Source organism: Zonotrichia albicollis, chromosome 5, assembly GCF_047830755.1.
Source record: "Zonotrichia albicollis isolate bZonAlb1 chromosome 5, bZonAlb1.hap1, whole genome shotgun sequence".
Lineage (NCBI taxonomy): Eukaryota > Metazoa > Chordata > Aves > Passeriformes > Passerellidae > Zonotrichia > Zonotrichia albicollis.
In genome coordinates this window covers 30,010,286-30,030,169 of record NC_133823.1, presented here as the reverse complement: position 1 = coordinate 30,030,169, position 19,884 = coordinate 30,010,286, and the positions used below count along the sequence as shown (strand labels likewise).

Genomic DNA, 19,884 nt, shown 5'->3' with positions numbered 1-19,884 from the left:
CTCATGCAGCATAGGCAATTTTCTCTCCCAATTTTTGCTAGCCTGTCAATAGATAGATTCAATATAAAGTGAAGAAAACCCTGCCTGGAGACTGCCTCTCTTTCTGGGAAAATTTGGCCAGAAATGGGAAATGATTCCACAAGATTTCTCAAAGATAATTGAATGTGTTTGTTCTGGCCATAGCCTCACAACCTTCTACATACTACAACCTTTAAAGAACTGTGTTAGTAATGTGATTCCTAACGGGGATTGGAAACTTTTGTGTACATGTCAACATAAATGCATATATACATACATACACAAACATTCATTCCCCCTACTCCCTCTTGATTTTCTTATTATTAATTTTGTCTTAAGACCTGTTCTCTCTTTATTAACATTGGTTTTCCCTCAGAGTTTAGGATAAGCAGAATTTCAGATTTGAGTTGCTTTTTCATGGGTTTGACTCCTCCATGTTCCTGTACCAAATATTGTTATGTCAAGTGAAATCTTAGGTCCTGTGCTTAGGATGGATGCAAATTTTTATCATTATAGCCAACATTTCAGTTGTCGGAATGGTTATAGTTGTGATTTTATGAGTACTATGATTTTTTTTCAAAGAATTTTATGAATATGAGCTGATCATCCATTATAGCATCCATATAGCAAATAAACAACTGTTGTCTTAGCTGGCACACAGAAAACTATTGAGACTGTCCTTTTCTGTGGTTGTGACCATAATCACAGATATTGTGAGACTTCACGCTACAGATCTGGCTCCCACCTCCTCCACAAAACTTAGCATCATGTATTTCAGCACCATTGTGGAAGAAGGATTGAATAGTTGTGTAAAGACCTATGGCCATTCAACCTTGGAATCAATGTCTGCCCAACTCTGTCTCTGTAATAAAATGAAATGGAAAATATTTTCTTTTCTGACAGAAATATAAAGTTTATAACAAAGACTCATGTCTTCTATTTTATGTTGTACACAAATTATATTAAGTCCTCCATCCCTAAGCAAAAGTAAAAAAAGCATACATAGAAAATTTATATTTATTTGGTTTCAGTGTAGATGATTTCACAAGATCACTTTTATTGCTGCAGCTGTCAAACTGTGTATTTCTAGATCTGTAGTCATTAGCACACTGTCTTGCCAATGGGGAAAAAAAAACTATGTAAAATTCTAAATAATGTAACAGTTTTGTTTAGTTTTACAACAAAAGATCCCATAGGTTTAGCTGTGTTACTATTATGCACATTAACAAACTGATCTCATACCAAACTGTGATTAGGTTTTTAGTTCAAGACAAGGATTTTCTTTTTTGTCCTTATTTAATTTTATATATTTCAATGTGTTTTTGTCCCTAAGGTCTGGGAATTGGGAACATGTTTTATGTTTTTTATGAAGATGGCATCAAAGTAATACAACCAGTGGAATGTGAATTTCAGAGGCATATTAAGCCTAGTGAAAAACTCCTCGGTTTTCAGGCAAGTTGTCTTTAAAAATCTATTTATAGTGTTTTCTCTGTTATAATTTTCTTTACATACAACTTTATTACTAGTTCAGTGTTTCCTGCTTGATAAATTCAGCCATGTTTTCTGAACGAATAAATAGCCTGTAATGGTGATCTCAAAATTTCTTGTGTTGACCTCTATTAAATTCAAGCTTTCAGACCCTCTTTTCTGTTGAATATTCCCTGAATACTTTTGAAAACCTTTTCTTTCTTTGACTATCTTTCTCATTTCCCAGTTCTTTAACAGCTCTCTATTTCTGGATTTGTTGTTGGTTTTTTTTAGTCTCCACCAGCTTCCCACCTCCAACCCACCAGTTTAAGTTCATCTTAATGAATCAGGGATTGGTTCTCTCTGTATTAAATATGGGATCATTTGGGGAGTGGGGAAGTGTTAATGGTTTCTTTTTCTCCACGGGATGTTTGTCTGTATTAAACGTGTGAGGCAAATCCCTGTCCTAGTATGCACATTCACAGCTTCCACTGAAGTTAGTAGAGATGATTGATGCTTTGGTTCCAACTAAAAATTCATATAAGTAGTTTCAATAACTTTACTGTTAACATATTTATAGCTAATTTTTCCAAATTCTTAGAATTTATGATATAGTTTCCCTGAGTAGGATGCATAAAAACACTAGTGTATTCTCCACTTCCATTTATTCTTGTGATGTTTTTCCTTTACTGCTAATCAAATTGCTAGCTGACATGATGCATGTTCCCACTGGAACACTTGGTACTAGTCACTACATTAAGACTTTATATGATATATCAGCTTTCAAAAATAGTAACTTTTGCTCATTTGGATCTGAATGAGTGACCTTGAAATACATACTAAGCATTGAGCTGTACACTTTGGGTTTTTTTTTTTCTCTAATGTCTCAATGACAGCAGAACTAGAGCTGTATCAATGGAATTTTTCTCTTCTGTTATCATTATTGATGTCAAAGGCTGCTGTGCTCAGCAACAAGATTTATTTTAGTGGGAATAATTATGCTTTGAAAAGCTAGTCATACCTTGATTCGTGCTGCTTAAGTGAAATTAGATTGACACAGTCAAAAAATAAGCCAAAAAGCTTTTTTTCATGGCTGTTTAATTAAAAAGCTGATTATGTAAGAATTCTGTTAAAATTTTATTGATTTAAAGTGCAGTCTAGATTTTAAGAGTATTTTTATTGAAATGTGTCAATAATCAGGATGAATAGGTAAAATATGTTTCCTTCTTGAACCTTTCAAACTTGAAGTAGCATAATAACTATATCTTCTTGTAGGGGAAAAAAAAAAGGAAAAAAAAAAGAAAAACCAACCCAGGAAATTAGTCTATTTGATAACTTTAATTCCAAAGTTTTTTTAAGAAATTTAAAAAAAATAAAAATATTCTCCTTTGAAGAATATCATATGTTCCTCAAGCATCTTTGGAAAGTCTGTTTCCTCTGAATAATATTAATAGTAATAGTAGTAATAATAGTAGTAATAATAATAATAATAATAATAATAATAATAATAATAATAATAATAATAATAATAATAATATAACCCAATTCTGTCCCAGGATCAGATTTTTATCAGGTTCAGCATGTGATTGCTTAGTGGTAACAGCTCATGTCATAAATTGCTGGTTAGTAATTATCTTTGGCTCTGTCATATACTTTCACTAATCAGACATGTTGGTAAGCATATCACGAATATTTTGGTGTAGCTTTACATAGCTTTTCCCATTAGGGCATCTCCAAGACTTAACTATTACATATTAATAATAAAGGAATCACGTGCTTGCTTTAACCTCTCCCATTTCTCATTTCTTTACACTTCTCTGAATTAGCTGTTCAAATGATAAGTAAAACCACAGGAGAGTTTTTTATTGCCAAACAGTTGCTAGAGCATAGGAACATTTGTAAATTCAGCAGTGCAGTTTAGATAGTATAAAATGTCTGGATATTACACATGACACACCAGTGTTCCTTCACAGGTTTCCTGTTTGTCTGTCAACAAACCTGAACTGAGCTTCTGTAAAAGAATGAGCTCAAGTGTTTCTACACAATATTGCACTGCATTGTGAACAACACTGCAGTACTTATACATCTACATATTTAGGTATGGTAATTTTGCTAAAGGTAAATATATTTTCTCACTTGCTATATACTTAAGAACCCTTATCTAAATATTTAATTACCTCTTATGGAGCTGAGTGTCAATACAGCAAAACACTTTGGTGTATATCTAGCATGGGAATCAATTGGAGTCGCTGTGTTTAAAGTGAAGCAAAAGATTTAGTGCTTTACTGGATCGTCATGGGTCACAGAAATTGTCAAGACCTCCTTCCCAGAAGGAGGTGGGTTTTTCCTCCCCCAAGAAGATATACTTACTATGCTACTCCAGGTTTGAAAGGTTCCAAAAGAAAACAAATTTTACCTATTCATCCTGATTACTGACACATTTCAATAAAAATACTCTTAAAATCTTCACAGAAATTGTAAAGACCTCCTTCCTCTCCTTCCCAGAATCTCCTAAATTACTTGAATCTTCTAAATGTCAAGTGCAAGTAGAAATTTATTAGTCTGATAGTGAAAAATCTAGATGCCTAGGGACAGAAATAAACTGATTTCTATTTTCTGATCCAGGTTGCTGTTAGACCAGCTTTGACAGCTGTTTGTTTAACCTGTTGTCAAATAGATTCTTAGCCATTATTCAAGTAGAGACTTTCACCTCATAATTGTGAAGTGCTTGGAACATTTTCCTCACTAATATTCAACCTCTGTTTACCCTCTGCAAATTAATATTATCCAAAGATTTAAATTCTAATTCTTATGCAAAAGTGTTTTTATTTTCCTTTCACAATGAATCCCAATTAGAATAATTATTTCCAGAGACTGGGAAAAAAGCAATTGAAACAGATGCCTTTTGGAGATTAATGAAAAAATCCTTTTGGCTTCAACATAAAGCTGATTTTCTGTTTATTACAAGAAGTAGCACATAATGGCCAAATTTCAATAAAATACTGAAATCTCACATTTGAATATATGCTGGAGGTCAGAGCAAAATACTTCATTTCATTAAAATTAATGTGACTACATGGCATACCAAAATTTCCACAGGAAATTTGATTGAAGCATACTTTGTAGTCCACGGAAACTGCCTTGGTTTACACTCTCACAGCATAGAAAGTGTATTAAATTCTAGCCTTTGTATGCAAAAAAAAAAAAAAAAAAAAAAAATTAAAAAAATCCAGTCTGATTTTTAGTAAAGAATGTCAAGAAAACAATGATTTAATGTAGATGAGGTGATACATAAATTCATGAATTTAAACATGCACTGCTGCAACCTGTTGGTATCACCTTGCTCTTAGGCAGCCATAACATAGCTGGACATTTCATTACACTGCCTAAAGGTTTCACTCTCATCCTGTTAAAACACTGAGGACCCTTTGCAGTGAGGGTAAGTTAATAAACACAGAATTTGCACGTATAAATCTGCAAGTACATAATTCCTCTTGAGATTTTCTTGCCCCAGACTATCTTGAAAAAATTTCTCTAAGGATTTATTTCCCTCCATCTGCTGACTTGTTACAGAGCAAGTCACTTTTTGATTAAAAAGTCTGGGAGGAATACAACAATGAGGTAAATTAATGTTTTATCAGATGTGAACTTTTTTTTTTTTCAGAGAGAATAAATTAGGAAAAAGTAAATTGCTCACATTTTAATTAGAAGAAGAAAATGGTGGGTTTATGCTTATATTTTAAGGAGAAATAATTTTAAGCAATTACCCAACCCCTGGGGAAATTAATATGGAACCTCTGAATGACTGCCTGTAGTGTAAAAGAAGTCCAAAGTGTCTAATGAGATAAATTTTATGTTTTCAAAAGCAAGATTTCAGTTCTGTTGAAATAGCTTCTGATAAATGCATATTTGTATAACTAGAAGAAGAAGAGAGAAGCAACCACATAAACCAGTTTACTCTGGGAAAAACGCTCTGTTTTGGATATATGAAGTCTGGTGCATAATTTTCACTGTTACATTGAAAAAAAAGATTTTTGCTTTTATTTTATGTTTTCAGTCTTTTCGGGCAAGGTGAGAACTGGCATTGGATTATAGAAATTTATGACAACTTGAAAAATATTTTAGAACCTCTTTTGTATATGTAGATATGTATGTGTGTGGTTGTGTGTATATATATACATATGTATATCTATAAGACTATTGGTACTGGTCTTACAGTGAAAAAATCTTTAAAAATACTCTTCTGAGTATTTTAGACTCAGATTCAGGAAAATGTATAAGGCAGTAGCTCATCTCTGGATATAGCTGTAAGTGCTTAAGTTAGAGTATTTTGCTATTCTGCTATACATCCCACAAGGGGAGGTGGAATCAGAGAAATCGTTTACACTAAGCTATATGATACCATGGGACAGAAAGACAGATTCCTTCAGCATAATTTTTGAATGAGATATTGAATATGTCCTTGTAGAATTCAGTCCCAGAAACTCATGTAAATTAATGTGAGTCCCTGAGAGACGAATGAAAATAACATATCTGTGTAGGTTTGTTGCAAACATTTGTGGATTCATTGTTTGGAGGTGCTCACTCTGAGGAATAAGAGGATGGTGTAGAACAATCTAGATGTAATTATCTGTTTAGATAAAACATGAAAATAAGACAGTGTATATTTAGAATAAATATAAAAAATAATGAGATCAGTGAAACAACCTTCCACTTGAAGTGACAATTACCCCGAAGGCAAATGACAATAGATCACTGATATGATGATTGCACATCATATTAGAGATGTACTTGCATATGTTGACTTTATGCAACAATAAAAACATTTAGCTACTTTTAAGAATGAAAATCCCATTTGTCCCATGCCTGTCATTCCTTAAAAAATCAAATTTTTCACTTCTCCCTTTGATCTTCGAGGCTTTTTATCAGCACGAACTAAATCTTTCTTGTTACTGATTTCTAACTTCTCCTGAAGTTCCTGATGATGTGCTATTGTACAGTACCTGAGTTTAGTGACCTTTCCTTGTCATGTGATTCCTGAAAGACCTTCCCTTTGTTGAGGTTTAGGAGCCATGTAAAAGCAAGCAGTGGCTTTCAATCTTCTGCGAAGAAACTCTCTTTTTTAAAGCTGTAAATTGATTTATTTTTTCTTTTGACATATAAAGATTGAGTGTATTTTCAAAAATGTAGAGGCACAGCAGGCAAAGAATGTTGATGATACAGAAAAGGAAGTTTTGAAATGCATCATCCTCTTGAAGAGCATTGCTTGGTGCCAGAGATGGTGTTGTGCCACATAATGTTTCCTGTGCCTTTTAAAAGGCATTTGATGCTTAGAAACAGAGTTCTTGTTTAAGAGCTCATCATATCTTGCTGCTCATTCTACATTGAGTCATTATCTGCTGACATATCGTAATTACTTTCACAGCGGCCAGTTATGATGTATCAGGCAGAGCATTCTAAATTAGGAATAAGCAGCAGATAAGTGGCAAAAAGAAATAATACTTATGATTTGGTAAAATTGTCCCTTGTGATGCAAAGAATTTAAAATAAGAGGCAAAAGGAGAAGAGGTCAGAAAAATGAAAGTACTTGATACATCCTGTACTTTTCCAAGTAAGAGTGTTTTTCAGGTCCTTATTTTTAAATAATTATAATGTCCATTATAGGAAAGAAACCATGCTATTTCATAAATTAAATTTTCACATTTGACCAAGTAACCTTTAATTTTGATAAAACCAAGCTTTTTCTGGGAGAAAGTATTTGCAAATAGGGTACTTAAATACATGATGATTTGCCATATATTTCTACAAATAAGGAACAGTGACTATGCAAACTCCAGTTAGCTATTTTGACTGAGAATGTATAGTTACATGTATTACAAAATATCAGTTCACTGAAGTGAACAGATTTTATTTATTTCAAATTCATCCTTTTGCAGGAATGGAAGGGCAGAGAGGGAAGGAATGGTAGTAAGAAGATATTTGGTATTTATTGGGTTTAACACTAGTAAGATAGGCCATGCTGATGTCTTTTGGCAGAAGTTGCCGCACTTCTTGATTTTTAAAGCAACCTGTCAGTACTCCAGGTGACCAAAACAGCTGATCTCCCTGACTGCTGCTTTGCCCCTGTGCCGTGTGACAATCTGCACCACACCACTCCCCTTTCTCTTCACATGCACATGATCATCTCCCCAGTTGGGTATTTCCTGGCTCTCTGCTGTGCTCAGCTGCAGGGTAAGCCGTGCCTGCACTGCATCCCTCTGCAGGGCACCGTGGTGCTGCTCGGGTGGGAGCTGCCAGCCCCTGCAGGAACACACTATGTGTCTGGTGTGGTTTGATGGTTTTAAGGTCTCCTGCCCCTTGCTCGCTTTATTTCTACATGATTTTTTTTTTTTAATTGGTTTCTTTCTCAGGTCAACAGTACTTCTTGAATTTCTGCAAAACATTCCAAAATTTGGTGCATGAATTATTTTATAGTGCTTGTGAGTTGTGGTGCTTACAGATGCAGTTTGGCTAACATGAGTTTATGTCCTAGTGTCAACTCTCCTTTTTCCTTCCCTGCATTTTCTGATGTTTTATTTTACAGTTTAAAAAGAAGAAAATGGGTATAATTTGTCTCTCTATTACATTGTTGACTGTGTTGATTCTTATACTTTTCCTGTTTGTATTGAATTATAGGATGAAGTTTGTCCCAAAGCAGATGGTGATCCTGTTCAGCGGTGTGTTTGGGCAACTGCTGTTAATGTAAAAGACAAATTCATTTACGTGACCCAGCCCACACTTAACAGAGTTCTCATTGTTGATGTGCAGTCTCAGAAAGTTGTACAGGTATTTTTTTCTAATTTTTTAAGTTACTATTTAATTTAGACAATAGAATTTAAGACTTTCCTTCATATTTCAGAGACAGAAATACAGTTACCTTGAGAGTAAACTCATTATTTGGAAAAAACTTATTATTTGGAAAAAAGTTCCAAATAATGAGTAAACTCATTATTTGGCATGTTGAAACCTACTTTCAACATTCAGCAGCAGTATCTGTTTAGCAAATGTTCTTCTCAATAGACAATTGTAAGGAAGATAACACGAAAATAGCTCTTTGAAATATTTGAGTAGTTGAGAAAATGAGTTCTTTAGGAAGTTTGTGACTGGAAGTTCTTTTCACTGTAAAATGATGATTGGCTAAAATAGAGTCTCATCACAAGGATATGTCTATCAGTTTTGACAGAAAGGTCAGGGTTGGCTACAGAAGGTGGAGGACTGTTACTCTGTCACTCTGTCACTGCTACTCTCCTTTTAGACAGAGAGAATTACAAAAACAGTAAAAATAAACACCACTCTTAGCTAAGACCAGACACATGAATTGAAATTCTTCTCTACTCCTTAGTCTCTGGGATTCTGGAGTATCTGCTTGGTGGGTAATTCATTGAGTAAAAGGGAGAAATCAATGCTATGCTACAGCGATTAATACAGTCACAGAGTTTGAGCAAAACCAGGTGTGGTGTGTTGACCCTGACTGGAGGCCAGATAGCACCAAAGCCACTCCACCACTCCTCTCCCCAGCTGGACAGACCAAGAAAAGGTTTTTGGGTTGAGATAAGGGAAGGGAAGGATCACTCACCAATTACCATCACAGGCAAAACAGACTTGACTTTGATAATAAATTCAGCTCATTTGCCTACCAAAATCTAAGCAAGATAATGGATAGTGTAACAAACCCTAAATACCTGTCCCCCAGAGCTCCCTTCTTCCTGGGCTTAGTTTTATTCCTGACTCTCTGCCTCCTCCCCTCCCAGTAGTGAAAGAGATGAGGAATGGGGGGTCAGTTTGTCACATGTAATTTCTGCTGCTGCTTCTTCCTCCAAGAGAGTAGTTCCTCTTTTCCCTGCTCCCTCCTGGCACCATTCCCATGGGAGACAGTCTTCCATGAACTTGTCCAGTGTGAGTCTTCCCCATGGGCTTCAGTTCTCCACAAGCTGCTCCAGTGGGGGTCTCTTTCCATGGGATAAAGTCCTTCAGGAACAGATTGCTCCAGGTTGGGTCCCCTATGAGGTCACAAGTCCTTCCAGGAGCCTGCTCCAGTATAGGCTTCCCATGGAATCAGAGCCTCCTTTAGGCATTCAGCTGCTCCAGTGGGGTCCTCCAGGGGCTGCAGGTGGATCTCTGCTCCACCCAGACCTCCATGGGCTGCAGGGGCACACTTGCTTCGCTCTGGTCTTCACCACAGGCTGCAAAGGAATCTCTGCTGGCTCACCTCAAGCATCTCCTGCCCCTCCTTCTCCACTGACCTGGGCATCTGCAGCGCCGTTCCTCTGACATATTCCCACTCCTCTCTCATCTGGTTGCAATCACAGTAGCACTTTTATGTGGCTCAGAGGTTATCCCAGAGGTTTTACCCCACCACTGATGGACTGGATGTTGGCCAGCAGCAGGTCTGTGGTGGCTCCAGCTGGCACAGGCTCTGTCAGGCATCTTCTTACAGAAGCCACCCATGTAGCTCCCCCCTGCTACCAAAAGCTTGTCACACAAACCCAGTGCACCGAGGTACAAGGCAGTGCTCATAGTCATATTTATATTATATCAATATCATCATATTTATAGGAAACAGGTGTCCTTTAGTAAACAAAACACTGATTTTTTTTAAATTAGAAACCTAACTAAATTGTTAAGAAAAAAACACACTTAAATAGAGCTTTTCTTCATGCCTTTTGGTTTTCTCACCGATAAGTGAATGAAAAATCTTTAAAGTATAGATTATATGTTAGGCTCCAGGGAGACAGTATTGTGTCCTTATGGGGGACTTATAGGGAAGTTGGAGACAGATTTATTAATAGGGACAGTGGCAATAGGCAAGGGGTAATGGTTTTAGACTAAAAAAAAAAAAAAGGTGGATGCAGACTAGATATCATGAAGACTTTTTTACAATGAGGTTTGCAAAACACTGTCAGAGGTTGCCCAGAGAAATGGTGCAAGCCCCATCCCTGGAAACCTGCAAAGTCAGTTTAGATGGGGCTCAGAGCAAACTGATCTAGTTGAAGATGTCCCTGCTCACTAGAGGTTTTGGACTACATGACTTTTAAAAGTTCCTTCCAGCTCAAACTATTCCATCTTGTAAGTGTACACATGTATTCTGTACAGGCTTATAAAATTTAAAAATAAATAACAAAATTGCATTTATAAAATTGCATGACTTACAAAAATAATTGTAATACTATTGCATACTTGAAACACTTGATTTCTGAATTCTGTGTCAGCTGTCTCAGATATGCCTTCCTCAAAACTTGAACTATCCAAATGGTGTCAAGGACTTGTAAAATATTTTATTCAATAAGTTAAAAATAAAAAGATGGGGATTCTTTACTTAAATTTACCTTTGCATATTAAAATAGAGATAAAATGAGTGGGGTAATGAATTTTTTTTTTCTAAAAACTTTACTTTTTTACAACGGGTTTGATGTATTACTTTAGCAAGACAGAGTAAAAACCCGCAATCTCAACACAGTCCACAAATTTGAAGGAGTGGAATATCTGGCAATGTTTTCCATGGTCTTTGACTGATATTCAGGTGTCAGCTTCCTTTTCTCCACTGGAGGAATGAAATATCAATATAATTGCATTTATTAGCATTTAGACTTCAGTGTCAAAAGCACATGATTCCTCTTGAGCTCACTGAAAATAGGTTTTAATTTAGGCTTTATGAAATATGTTCATTGCTAGGCTCTTCTAATTTGTCTTTAGTTACATTATTTATTGTTTAAAATATTTAAAAATATATATCACTTTACCATTAAAAATTGCAGAGATGCTTACTGCAAAGATATATGTTAATTAAAAAGTAAAATTCAGTAAATTAACCATTAATTAAAAGTTCAGCCCTTCACAAGAATTGTATGTAAAACAATTGTACAGTTTTTGAATGGCATTAGATTGTTCTATCAAAAAAATATGCTAGTTTCTGTAATGAGCTGAAAAGCAGACATACAGAATGCCTAAGTGTAGAAAAAAGCTTTGTGCACTTAGTCTGTGCTACTTAGCAAGTATATTGAGCTAAAACCAGGACACTCCAGAAGCTTTCATGTTATTCTGGTGGAAAAAAACCGCTTTCAAAGGAATTTTATTTTGAGAGCTAGAATAGCATTGCTTTTCCCCTAATTTAATAATATCAACATTATGAACTAAGGAAAGTATAGAATTAAATTGACTCCAGCTGTGGAAAACTTTTGCTGGAATGGAAGCCTTGTTTTGATGGTTCTAATCATAATAAATTATTTTTCCATTTCACAGTATTTAACAAAGATTTTTGGCGAGACAATAAAATAAAAACACTGTTGATTCACGGGTGGGTTTTAAAATTGAAGTAAGGCTAATTTGGAATTTAGTAACAAGTCAAGAGATACTTGTTTAGCATTTCTTAAAACAAGCATGGCTCTGTCTTCTTGTCTTTTAAAAGCAAGCATTTATTTTCTAGCTTTATTTTCTGCAAGCAGGAAGAATGTTCTAACCATTAAATGTTGCTCTATTCATATGATATACACTTACAAAACCACTTTTACAAACAGGAAGCACAGAAGGGAATTTAGTTTTCCAGATCAGTCTATTTTCATTACTTAAGAGTACTGCCTAGCACAGAGTAAAATAAAGATTGAATTCATTATTTGAAAATAGAAACTCAGCTCAGAAATGTTCAGAAATGAGAGCATTTTTCTTGTTAGACTGCCTTTTTCCTGAAGATGATATTAAAACAGAGGATATAATTTTCATACATGTACATGTGCATCTAACTATTTCTAGTCTACATCTTAATAAGAAAGATGTCTAATAAGAAAGTCTACATTCTTAATAAGAAGCCACCTTGCAAAAAAAGCACATAGGCTAGTGGGAATAAATGTGGAGATAATTTCATGTTTTGAAAGCAAGAGAATTCTAATGAAACTCCCATTACTGTGCAAAAACCCTAAAGAAAATTAAAAATTTATTTGAAAGGACTTTAAGTCATGTAGCAAGGCTGTTTTCTGTGTAAAAATAATGTTTATTTGGTTTTGCTTATTACAATGTTTTCTCTGAAGTGCTACTATACCTGTTATTCCTTTCTACTATGAAAGATAATGTAAAAGGTGTGCATATATGTGACAACTAGATTTGAGGATGATTTATTTTTATGGCAGGTAAATTTATCAAAGTAAGTGCTTTAGAGGATTCTATAGCAGAATAAATTGAAATGTATTGGAAACATGGGTGTTGTATCTTTAGAGATATATATAGAAGGAAAATTTTTGACTTATCCAGGTAATTCTCATTCTAAAGTCACGGGAAGCGTTTGCTTTCATTTTTAAATTCTTGAAAGCAGGAATTGTGCAGTATGGCATAGCAGCACACCGCTAAGTGGGATGACTTAGAGGCTGAAGTAGACAGAGTCATCGTCCTTCATTCCTCAGCGCGCTGCTGGCAGATCAGCCTGGTCAGCTAGAGACAGCTGTGAAAGTCTGCTTCTGAGACGCTCAGCTCCTTTTTGCTGCTGGCTTCCCTCTGGGGAGCTGTGCTGCCTGTGCCTGACCCTGCAGCACCTCCTTCTGCTCCTCCTGGCCGTGCCACGACCCCGGCTCTGAGCGCAGCCGGCAGTCCTCTGGCAGAGCATGTGTGGGTCAGACCTTTGGCTGGGGAAGCCAAAAGCAAATTTGACATGCTTTGACAAATTAGCTATACAGCAGTTCAAGTATTATTTTAAACAACTTGTTTTCTAGCATGTAGCAGAAAGAAGTTATCAAACATAAATGACCTTTTTCGAGGGGTAACTTGTGATTTTAAATGAGCCAGTGAGCAACCTGGCTTCATTTTCCATTTTCAAAAGGAAAAACAAATTCTGCTTAGATGAAGTGGTCGCTTGCAACACCTCAGGAGTACAGTTAAGTATCATCAGCAGTCTCAGCCAGCCATTAGTGCATTATCTTGAGGATCTACATCATTAGTTTAAATTAGGTTCACTTAATTAGCCAGCTGGTACTCTCCTTGACACACTGATAAACAAGCTGTGCTTTACAGTTCCATAATGGTAAGACTAAAAAACAATTTCCACCTATTTTTTCCTTCTTAAATGATGAAAATAAAAAAGTAATCCCCGCCTTGTTTAGCCTATGTATGACATCTCTTAATCGACTACACTGTTCTCCCATTTAATACCTCTGAATCCCTCACTTTTTGTAACAAAGGAAGTTTAGAGCTCAGCTGTTTAACAGGTTCATGGTCTCCAGTGACAGTGCTTAAAGTTGTAGGGAAACCACTTCAGTTCTGATAATAGGTTCTATGACAAGTAGCAACTGTAATTGGAAAACACATGAAAACAATCCTTCCTACTTCAACAAAATATACACATTTTAACAGATCAGAAGTTTGGGTGCAGCAACATCATGTTGATTTTTTACAGTAACATCTTCCATTAATTCCAGTATGTGGCTTGCGAATACTCTTCCCTTTTTAACCACTTTTCAGTAAATTATGTAGTTTTTCAACTAATGTATGTAAAGTGAGAGTGATGGCAGGGAAGGAAGACAAATAGTTTTGTACTTGATTAAAAACCTTTTTTTTCAACATCTAAAAGGCTTCAGTATTATGTAGATTTGATACCAAGTGTTAGAGTACATAATAAATAAAAAACACATTTTCAGGAATTCAGTAACTCTGAATTAATCAGAGGGCTGTTTCAAGAATTGACAACATAATTCCTAAATACAGTCTGAAAGAATCTGAAAATGTATATCTACTCATCGTTTTCATTCAAGCATATATATTATGTTTCCTTTGAAAATGTGACAAAGAATTTCTTTTTTTGTTCTATTTCAGGCAGTGAGCACAGATCCTGTTCCAGTAAAGCTACACTATGATAAATCACATGATCAAGTCTGGGTGCTGAGCTGGGGAAACATGGAAAAGAATTCACCAACCTTGCAGGTGAGGTGATCACAATGATTGTGTGTAAGGAAATGCAGACAGGTTGAACCTTTGTGTAATTGCAATGTGTTGCATATTTTCCTTTAGACTGTTACCATGACCCCAGCAAGGGCAGAGAAATTATTTTAGGTAACCAGAAAACAAGCCAAACAACTGACCTCACCAAAAAGTTAATCATTATTTTCAAGACCCTTAGTCTGAAGTGGCAGTGGCAAATTGATAGAAGAATAAGGAATGCAGCTGAAAACAGCAGCCTGTTCTGTACTGCCAGTCTTTTGAGAGCAAACTGTTGCTGTTCATGATATTTTTGTCCCTGATTAGAGGATAAACTGGACTTTAGACATCCTTCCTTTTCATTAAAGTCTTATTGACGTTCTGGACATGTCAAGCTCTGTCTTTATTGGGTTTTTTTTCACGTGAAAGATATTAAAAATCTTGATTTTTCCCATGCTTTGAAGCAGTGACAAACCTAGGACAGTCGTTAAAGCAACATCTCAGTACTTACTTTTCTACATTTTATTAATTTCTGTTCCTTAGTTATAGCAATCCCCTGAGACTATGATGATCAGCCTTATATCATAACTTAAAAATTCATTTTGCTTCTAATTTATTTTCCTTTTCTTCAGAAGTTCATTAAATCCTTATGTATTTGATATATACTTATATATAAGAAAAAAAAGAAAAGAAATTTTAAAAGCAAAATTAGTAACATTTGAAATCACCTTTTCAACACCTACAGACCAAGGTAATCTGTGGAACTTTAGTAACCATTCCTCCCCAGTGGTTACTCCTCCCTGACTGATAAATGAGTCAGTCTTATTATATTTTAAAGTGGCTGATCATCCTCGCCCTCATTTTTAATTACAGTATAGATAGTAGATTGTCTTCTTTTCTAAAAAAAAAAAAAAAATCCACTCTTAAATGCATATATGTGAAAAGCATAGTGGCTATTATATGGAATTGTCTTTTACTCACGCATAAGCATTTGCTTCAGAGAAGGTCCAAGATTTTGGGATTTGAATGAAATTGGTTCATAACAATTTAAGGAGTATTTAAACTCAGTTCAGCTTGCTTTTCTGAAATATGTCTGTGCTGAGTTGAATTATCTCATGACTGATGAGAATTAGGAGTATGCATAGCCATATGTTCCAGTGTATTTGTTGATAGCATCTTTTCACTCTGGCTGAAGTCCTTAAAAATTTAATCTCACTCTAAGATCTAGTGTAAGTAAAAAGATAAACAAAACCCTTAGTTTAAGCTAAGAACTGTAAAGGGCTTTAGTAATGTAAATTTATAAATATGGATTCAGGATTGATTAAAAAAAATCAGGGGATTTTTTTTGAAGGGGAAAAACAAGTATGAAGACTAAGTGTTTCAGTATGTAATAGTTCTCTGAAATCTGTAATTATTTGCACTCCTTTTCTTGGTAACGTGGAAAAGACAACACAAGAGAATACAGAAGCAATACTGTATTTATTAATTTGGATTGAGATTTGATTTTTAAAGAATGCTTGTCTAGTTAATGCTGATGTTATTTGTGCAGGTGATAAGCCAAGCCAGTGGGAGTGTTTCCCATCACACCATCCATACCCAGCCCGTGGGGAAGCAGTTTGACAGAGTGGATGACTTTTTCATTCCAGCCACAACCCTTCTCATTACCCACGTGCGGTAAGTCTGTCTGAATTTGAGGGATGTTGGGTTGTCTTTGTGCTCATCCCAAGAACAGGTTCTGGCTGTGACAGAACTGAACAATTTCATCAGCTGGAGTTTAAAAGACATATGGAACACAGAAAGAGAGGCTGAGGAAAACAGGACAACACTTAACACAGGCATAAAGCAGAACTCTCCCCAAGACCTCTTAGAGGAAAATCTATTTTTCTTCCTCAAAATACACTAGTAAGAGTGTGATATATAATTTTCTTCCCATGATTTTTTTTTCTGTAACATTTCTACCTCTAGGTATTGAATAATTCTGCAATCTAGGATTTTTTCATCTGAGTATTGCATTAATGTGTATTAGTAGTTTGTATGTTTAGAACTTCTAAGTTTTTTTGCAATCTGATGTAAACCATTTTGCCTCATAACAGCTCTGCCAACAATTATCCATTATTTATTCTAATATGCCAATTTTCTGTAGGAATATCTTCATTAGACAATCTTGACTATCATCATTCTGTTCTAGCAAAATTCTCAAATTAAAGGTGTAAATAGGCATCTACATTAAAAAAGATAAAATTTCTGATGGTAGTGAGTGCTATTCTTTTAAATGTGAAAGCATGCAATTTAGGATGATTTTACAGTTGATTTTAGAATTCACTCTGCATGTGCCTGGGAAGAATCTAGTCTTCTGTATCAAGGAACATTTGGCTTCTTCTAAAGACATTGTTGATGAGAAATATTTTTTTTTTTATTTCCTACAAAACTCTAAACTAACAAGTTAGCAATCAGCCTTATTCAATTTAAAAAGAAATTATAGATAGATGTATAGATTAATATATCTGAATAATAAATTGACTCTAAGTGCCATAATTGCTATATTTCTTGAACTGAGTAGGCAAATTCCTGTTGTGTCCCTGAAGTAATCTGCAGTCCTCACATTCAGCCTTAGAAAAACATTAAATATTTCTGCAGTATTTGGAACAGATATGTGTTGTGAGGACAAAAGTTACTGTTTCATAAACTAGCAGGTACTAGAGGTACTGCCCAAACAGAACTGATATTAAGATACTTTAATGTTCAAGTAAATAGGAAAATAAAACCATGCATAGGGGTAAACATCATACTAGGAGGGGAATCAGGACTGAGAAAAGAAAAATAGGGCCAGTCCAAAGCTAGTGTTGGGTTTGCCTCACCTAACTCAAACCATTTTATGTTGATATTTTGCCCAAATAGGTCAAGTAGGCTTTTCCTGCTTTGCCTGTTACTTTCAGCTGCTGAGTAATTTCACATCTCCTGTATGCAACTCAACAGAAAATAGAATGAAAGAATAAAAGAAAACACAGAAGAATGAAAAAGGGATATGAAATCCATTGAACACTGAAATAATAAAATCTGATAAGTGCCTGCAGATATATAGTAAATATGTACATCAATTCAGGCCTAGTAAAGTTTTTTTGTTTGTTTGTTGTTTGTTTTTTGGTTGGGTTTTTTTGTTTGTTTTCCTTTTCTTTAATATTTATATGCCAGATAAAATTACCAAGATTGCCAAAATGCCAAAAGAAAATTCCTGGTATGGCAGAAAAGACTGCAGTAGTTTGTCCACTGCTAAACCCATAGATTTGGAGGCTTTAATGAACAAAATCAATCTGGTTTTATCAAATAATGAGCTCAAGGGAAATACTATTAATTCTGAGTGCCTTTTCTAAAAAGAAAATTTAAAAAACACTATGTAGACAAATACAGTGCTTTTCTTTCAATGTATGCTTCAAGAGCTGTTTATGTTAATCAGTTGTTGAAGAATTTGTCTCCCGTAACATCTGGCCTGCAAATACCTTGCTTTTTTTGTTTAAATTAGAATGCAATATATGAACATTGTTACAGGAAAGACTTAAAATTAACTGTATTCATCAAATTAGTAGTGATGTAGAAAATCCCAGTCTATTAAAGGTAATGTGACCAGTCAACAAAAAAACCCCACTCAATCACAGCATGTGTTTCTTAAGGCTGTTAGGCAGCAAACATAAAGCTTGAGTTTATTATTCTTGGGAGTGTCTAACAACCAGGGGAGCAATTTATGAGTATGAATTGCAAAAAAACAGCTAAGAGGGAAATAAGCCCACTGGCTAAGTTAGCTGGTGTAGTTGATTGCCCAAGGGCCCTATTTACTCTTTGTCAGAAATCAGCTCCCTTTGGCCATGCAACACCAGCCCCTTTCAGAAAAATGAAAACTTTCTGTAGCTAGGTGTATTTGTCACTTGTAAACTAACAGTTTGAATGATGAGGCAGAGGATAGTATACCAAATTAGCATCTAGAACTAAACACACTGTCCAAATAAAGGCAATTCTAAGCAAAAAAACACCACATATCACTTAGAAGAATTAAATAAGTCTCCTAACAGCTAGCACAAACCATCTAATACCATCTGCAGTTTATTACTATCTACAGCATATTCTGTTCAATAGTTTGGCTTGTTAACAGATAGGAGCAGAGGTAAAGGCAAATAATTTAAAGCCATAGTGAGGCATTATTTTTTAAATTTTTAATAATAGCTAAAGTGGTAATTGCTACTAGTATGTGTATAAGTATTTAAAACTTGTTGAAAAATGATTTATTTAAGTGGTGGAACTCTACTTTTGATTTACCTAGGTCAGTTATTTTTATATATGAAAATCCAAATGGGCTGCTCATTATTAGAAAAGAAAATTCTACACATTTTAGTGCTATTTTAGGCAGCAGATAATTTAGGACACACTGCCTCCAGATCAGACATTTGAAGAGATATCATAAATTTTGGTTTCAGGTAAACAGTAATTCATTCCAAGGGGGAAAAAATGTTTTCCCGTATTTTTCCTACCACTGACTGAGGTAATTTTTTCTTGCACTTATCACACAGCAGGAGTCAGGGAAATAACCTTTTGGTTGTTTGGTTTATAACCAACAGGCATAACATTCATTCATGCTCTGAACAACTGTGATGCACCATCAAAACTTCAACTGACCACACTAATTAGGCATGAGCCAATAGAAGTAGAGGAAGAATAGATGAATTTATTGTCTTTAAACTTAATTTTATAATTGGTGGATAGTTGATATATGTACAGAAGAGGACAAGAAAAGAAACTTTATCATTTTGTGGAGAAAAATTTGATAGGTTCAGTTCACCTGTTAGTTATGCCATGTTAGGAAGGTATCTTCCTCTCTTTTATGTCCAGTAATACTATTTCCTTCCACTTAACCACCATTAGGAATCAAACAATGTTTGACTGTTGTCTGTAATCCTTTTGTAGCTACATTTTTAAAGATATATATATATGTGTGTGTGTGTGTTTGTATATATATATTTATAAAGAAAAGAAAATATGTTTTCGTTTTAGTGAAACTGTACTAATTACTGTCCTTATAATGTCTAGAGCAGCCCCACTGATGTTTCCAGATAGCAAGTTCATGGTTCTACAGAGAGTCTCAGTTGCAAACAGATGTGGTTGACATCCTGTTACAGAGCTGACTTAATTTTAGATTTTCCTGTCTGATTTTTTAACAAGACTAGTTTACCTACTGACTCTAAGGGAAGAATTGCAGCATGCCTTTGAGCATTCCTTCATGATGGAAATAAATGTCCTCCTTTTTCTCACTAAGCAAGCTCAGAGTGTAGAGAAAGTCAGTTTCCCATGAGTTTTCATTACTTTCTTGTGCCAGCTGGTTGTAGTGCAATGCTCAACAGATCTTAATGTTAGAAAAAGAGGCTATGACACAAAACAGTAAAACTTATTGTTAGAAAGAACAGTGGAAGAAGTTTGTTC

General features: G+C 35.1%; 1 protein-coding gene across 5 annotated transcripts in view; it reads left to right on the top strand.

Annotated features, from left to right (window-relative positions):
• Nucleotides 1–19,884, top strand: part of FSTL5 (follistatin like 5) — a 270,409-nt gene that overhangs the window by 227,568 nt on the left and 22,957 nt on the right. For all 5 annotated transcript variants that reach the window (XM_074541193.1, XM_074541192.1, XM_005486310.4 and 2 more), the window contains 4 exons: nt 1,352–1,470; nt 8,161–8,310; nt 14,317–14,424; nt 15,968–16,092. In XM_074541193.1, coding sequence (XP_074397294.1) covers nt 1,352–1,470; nt 8,161–8,310; nt 14,317–14,424; nt 15,968–16,092 — 502 coding nt within the window. The remainder of the gene's footprint in view (nt 1–1,351; nt 1,471–8,160; nt 8,311–14,316; nt 14,425–15,967; nt 16,093–19,884) is intronic.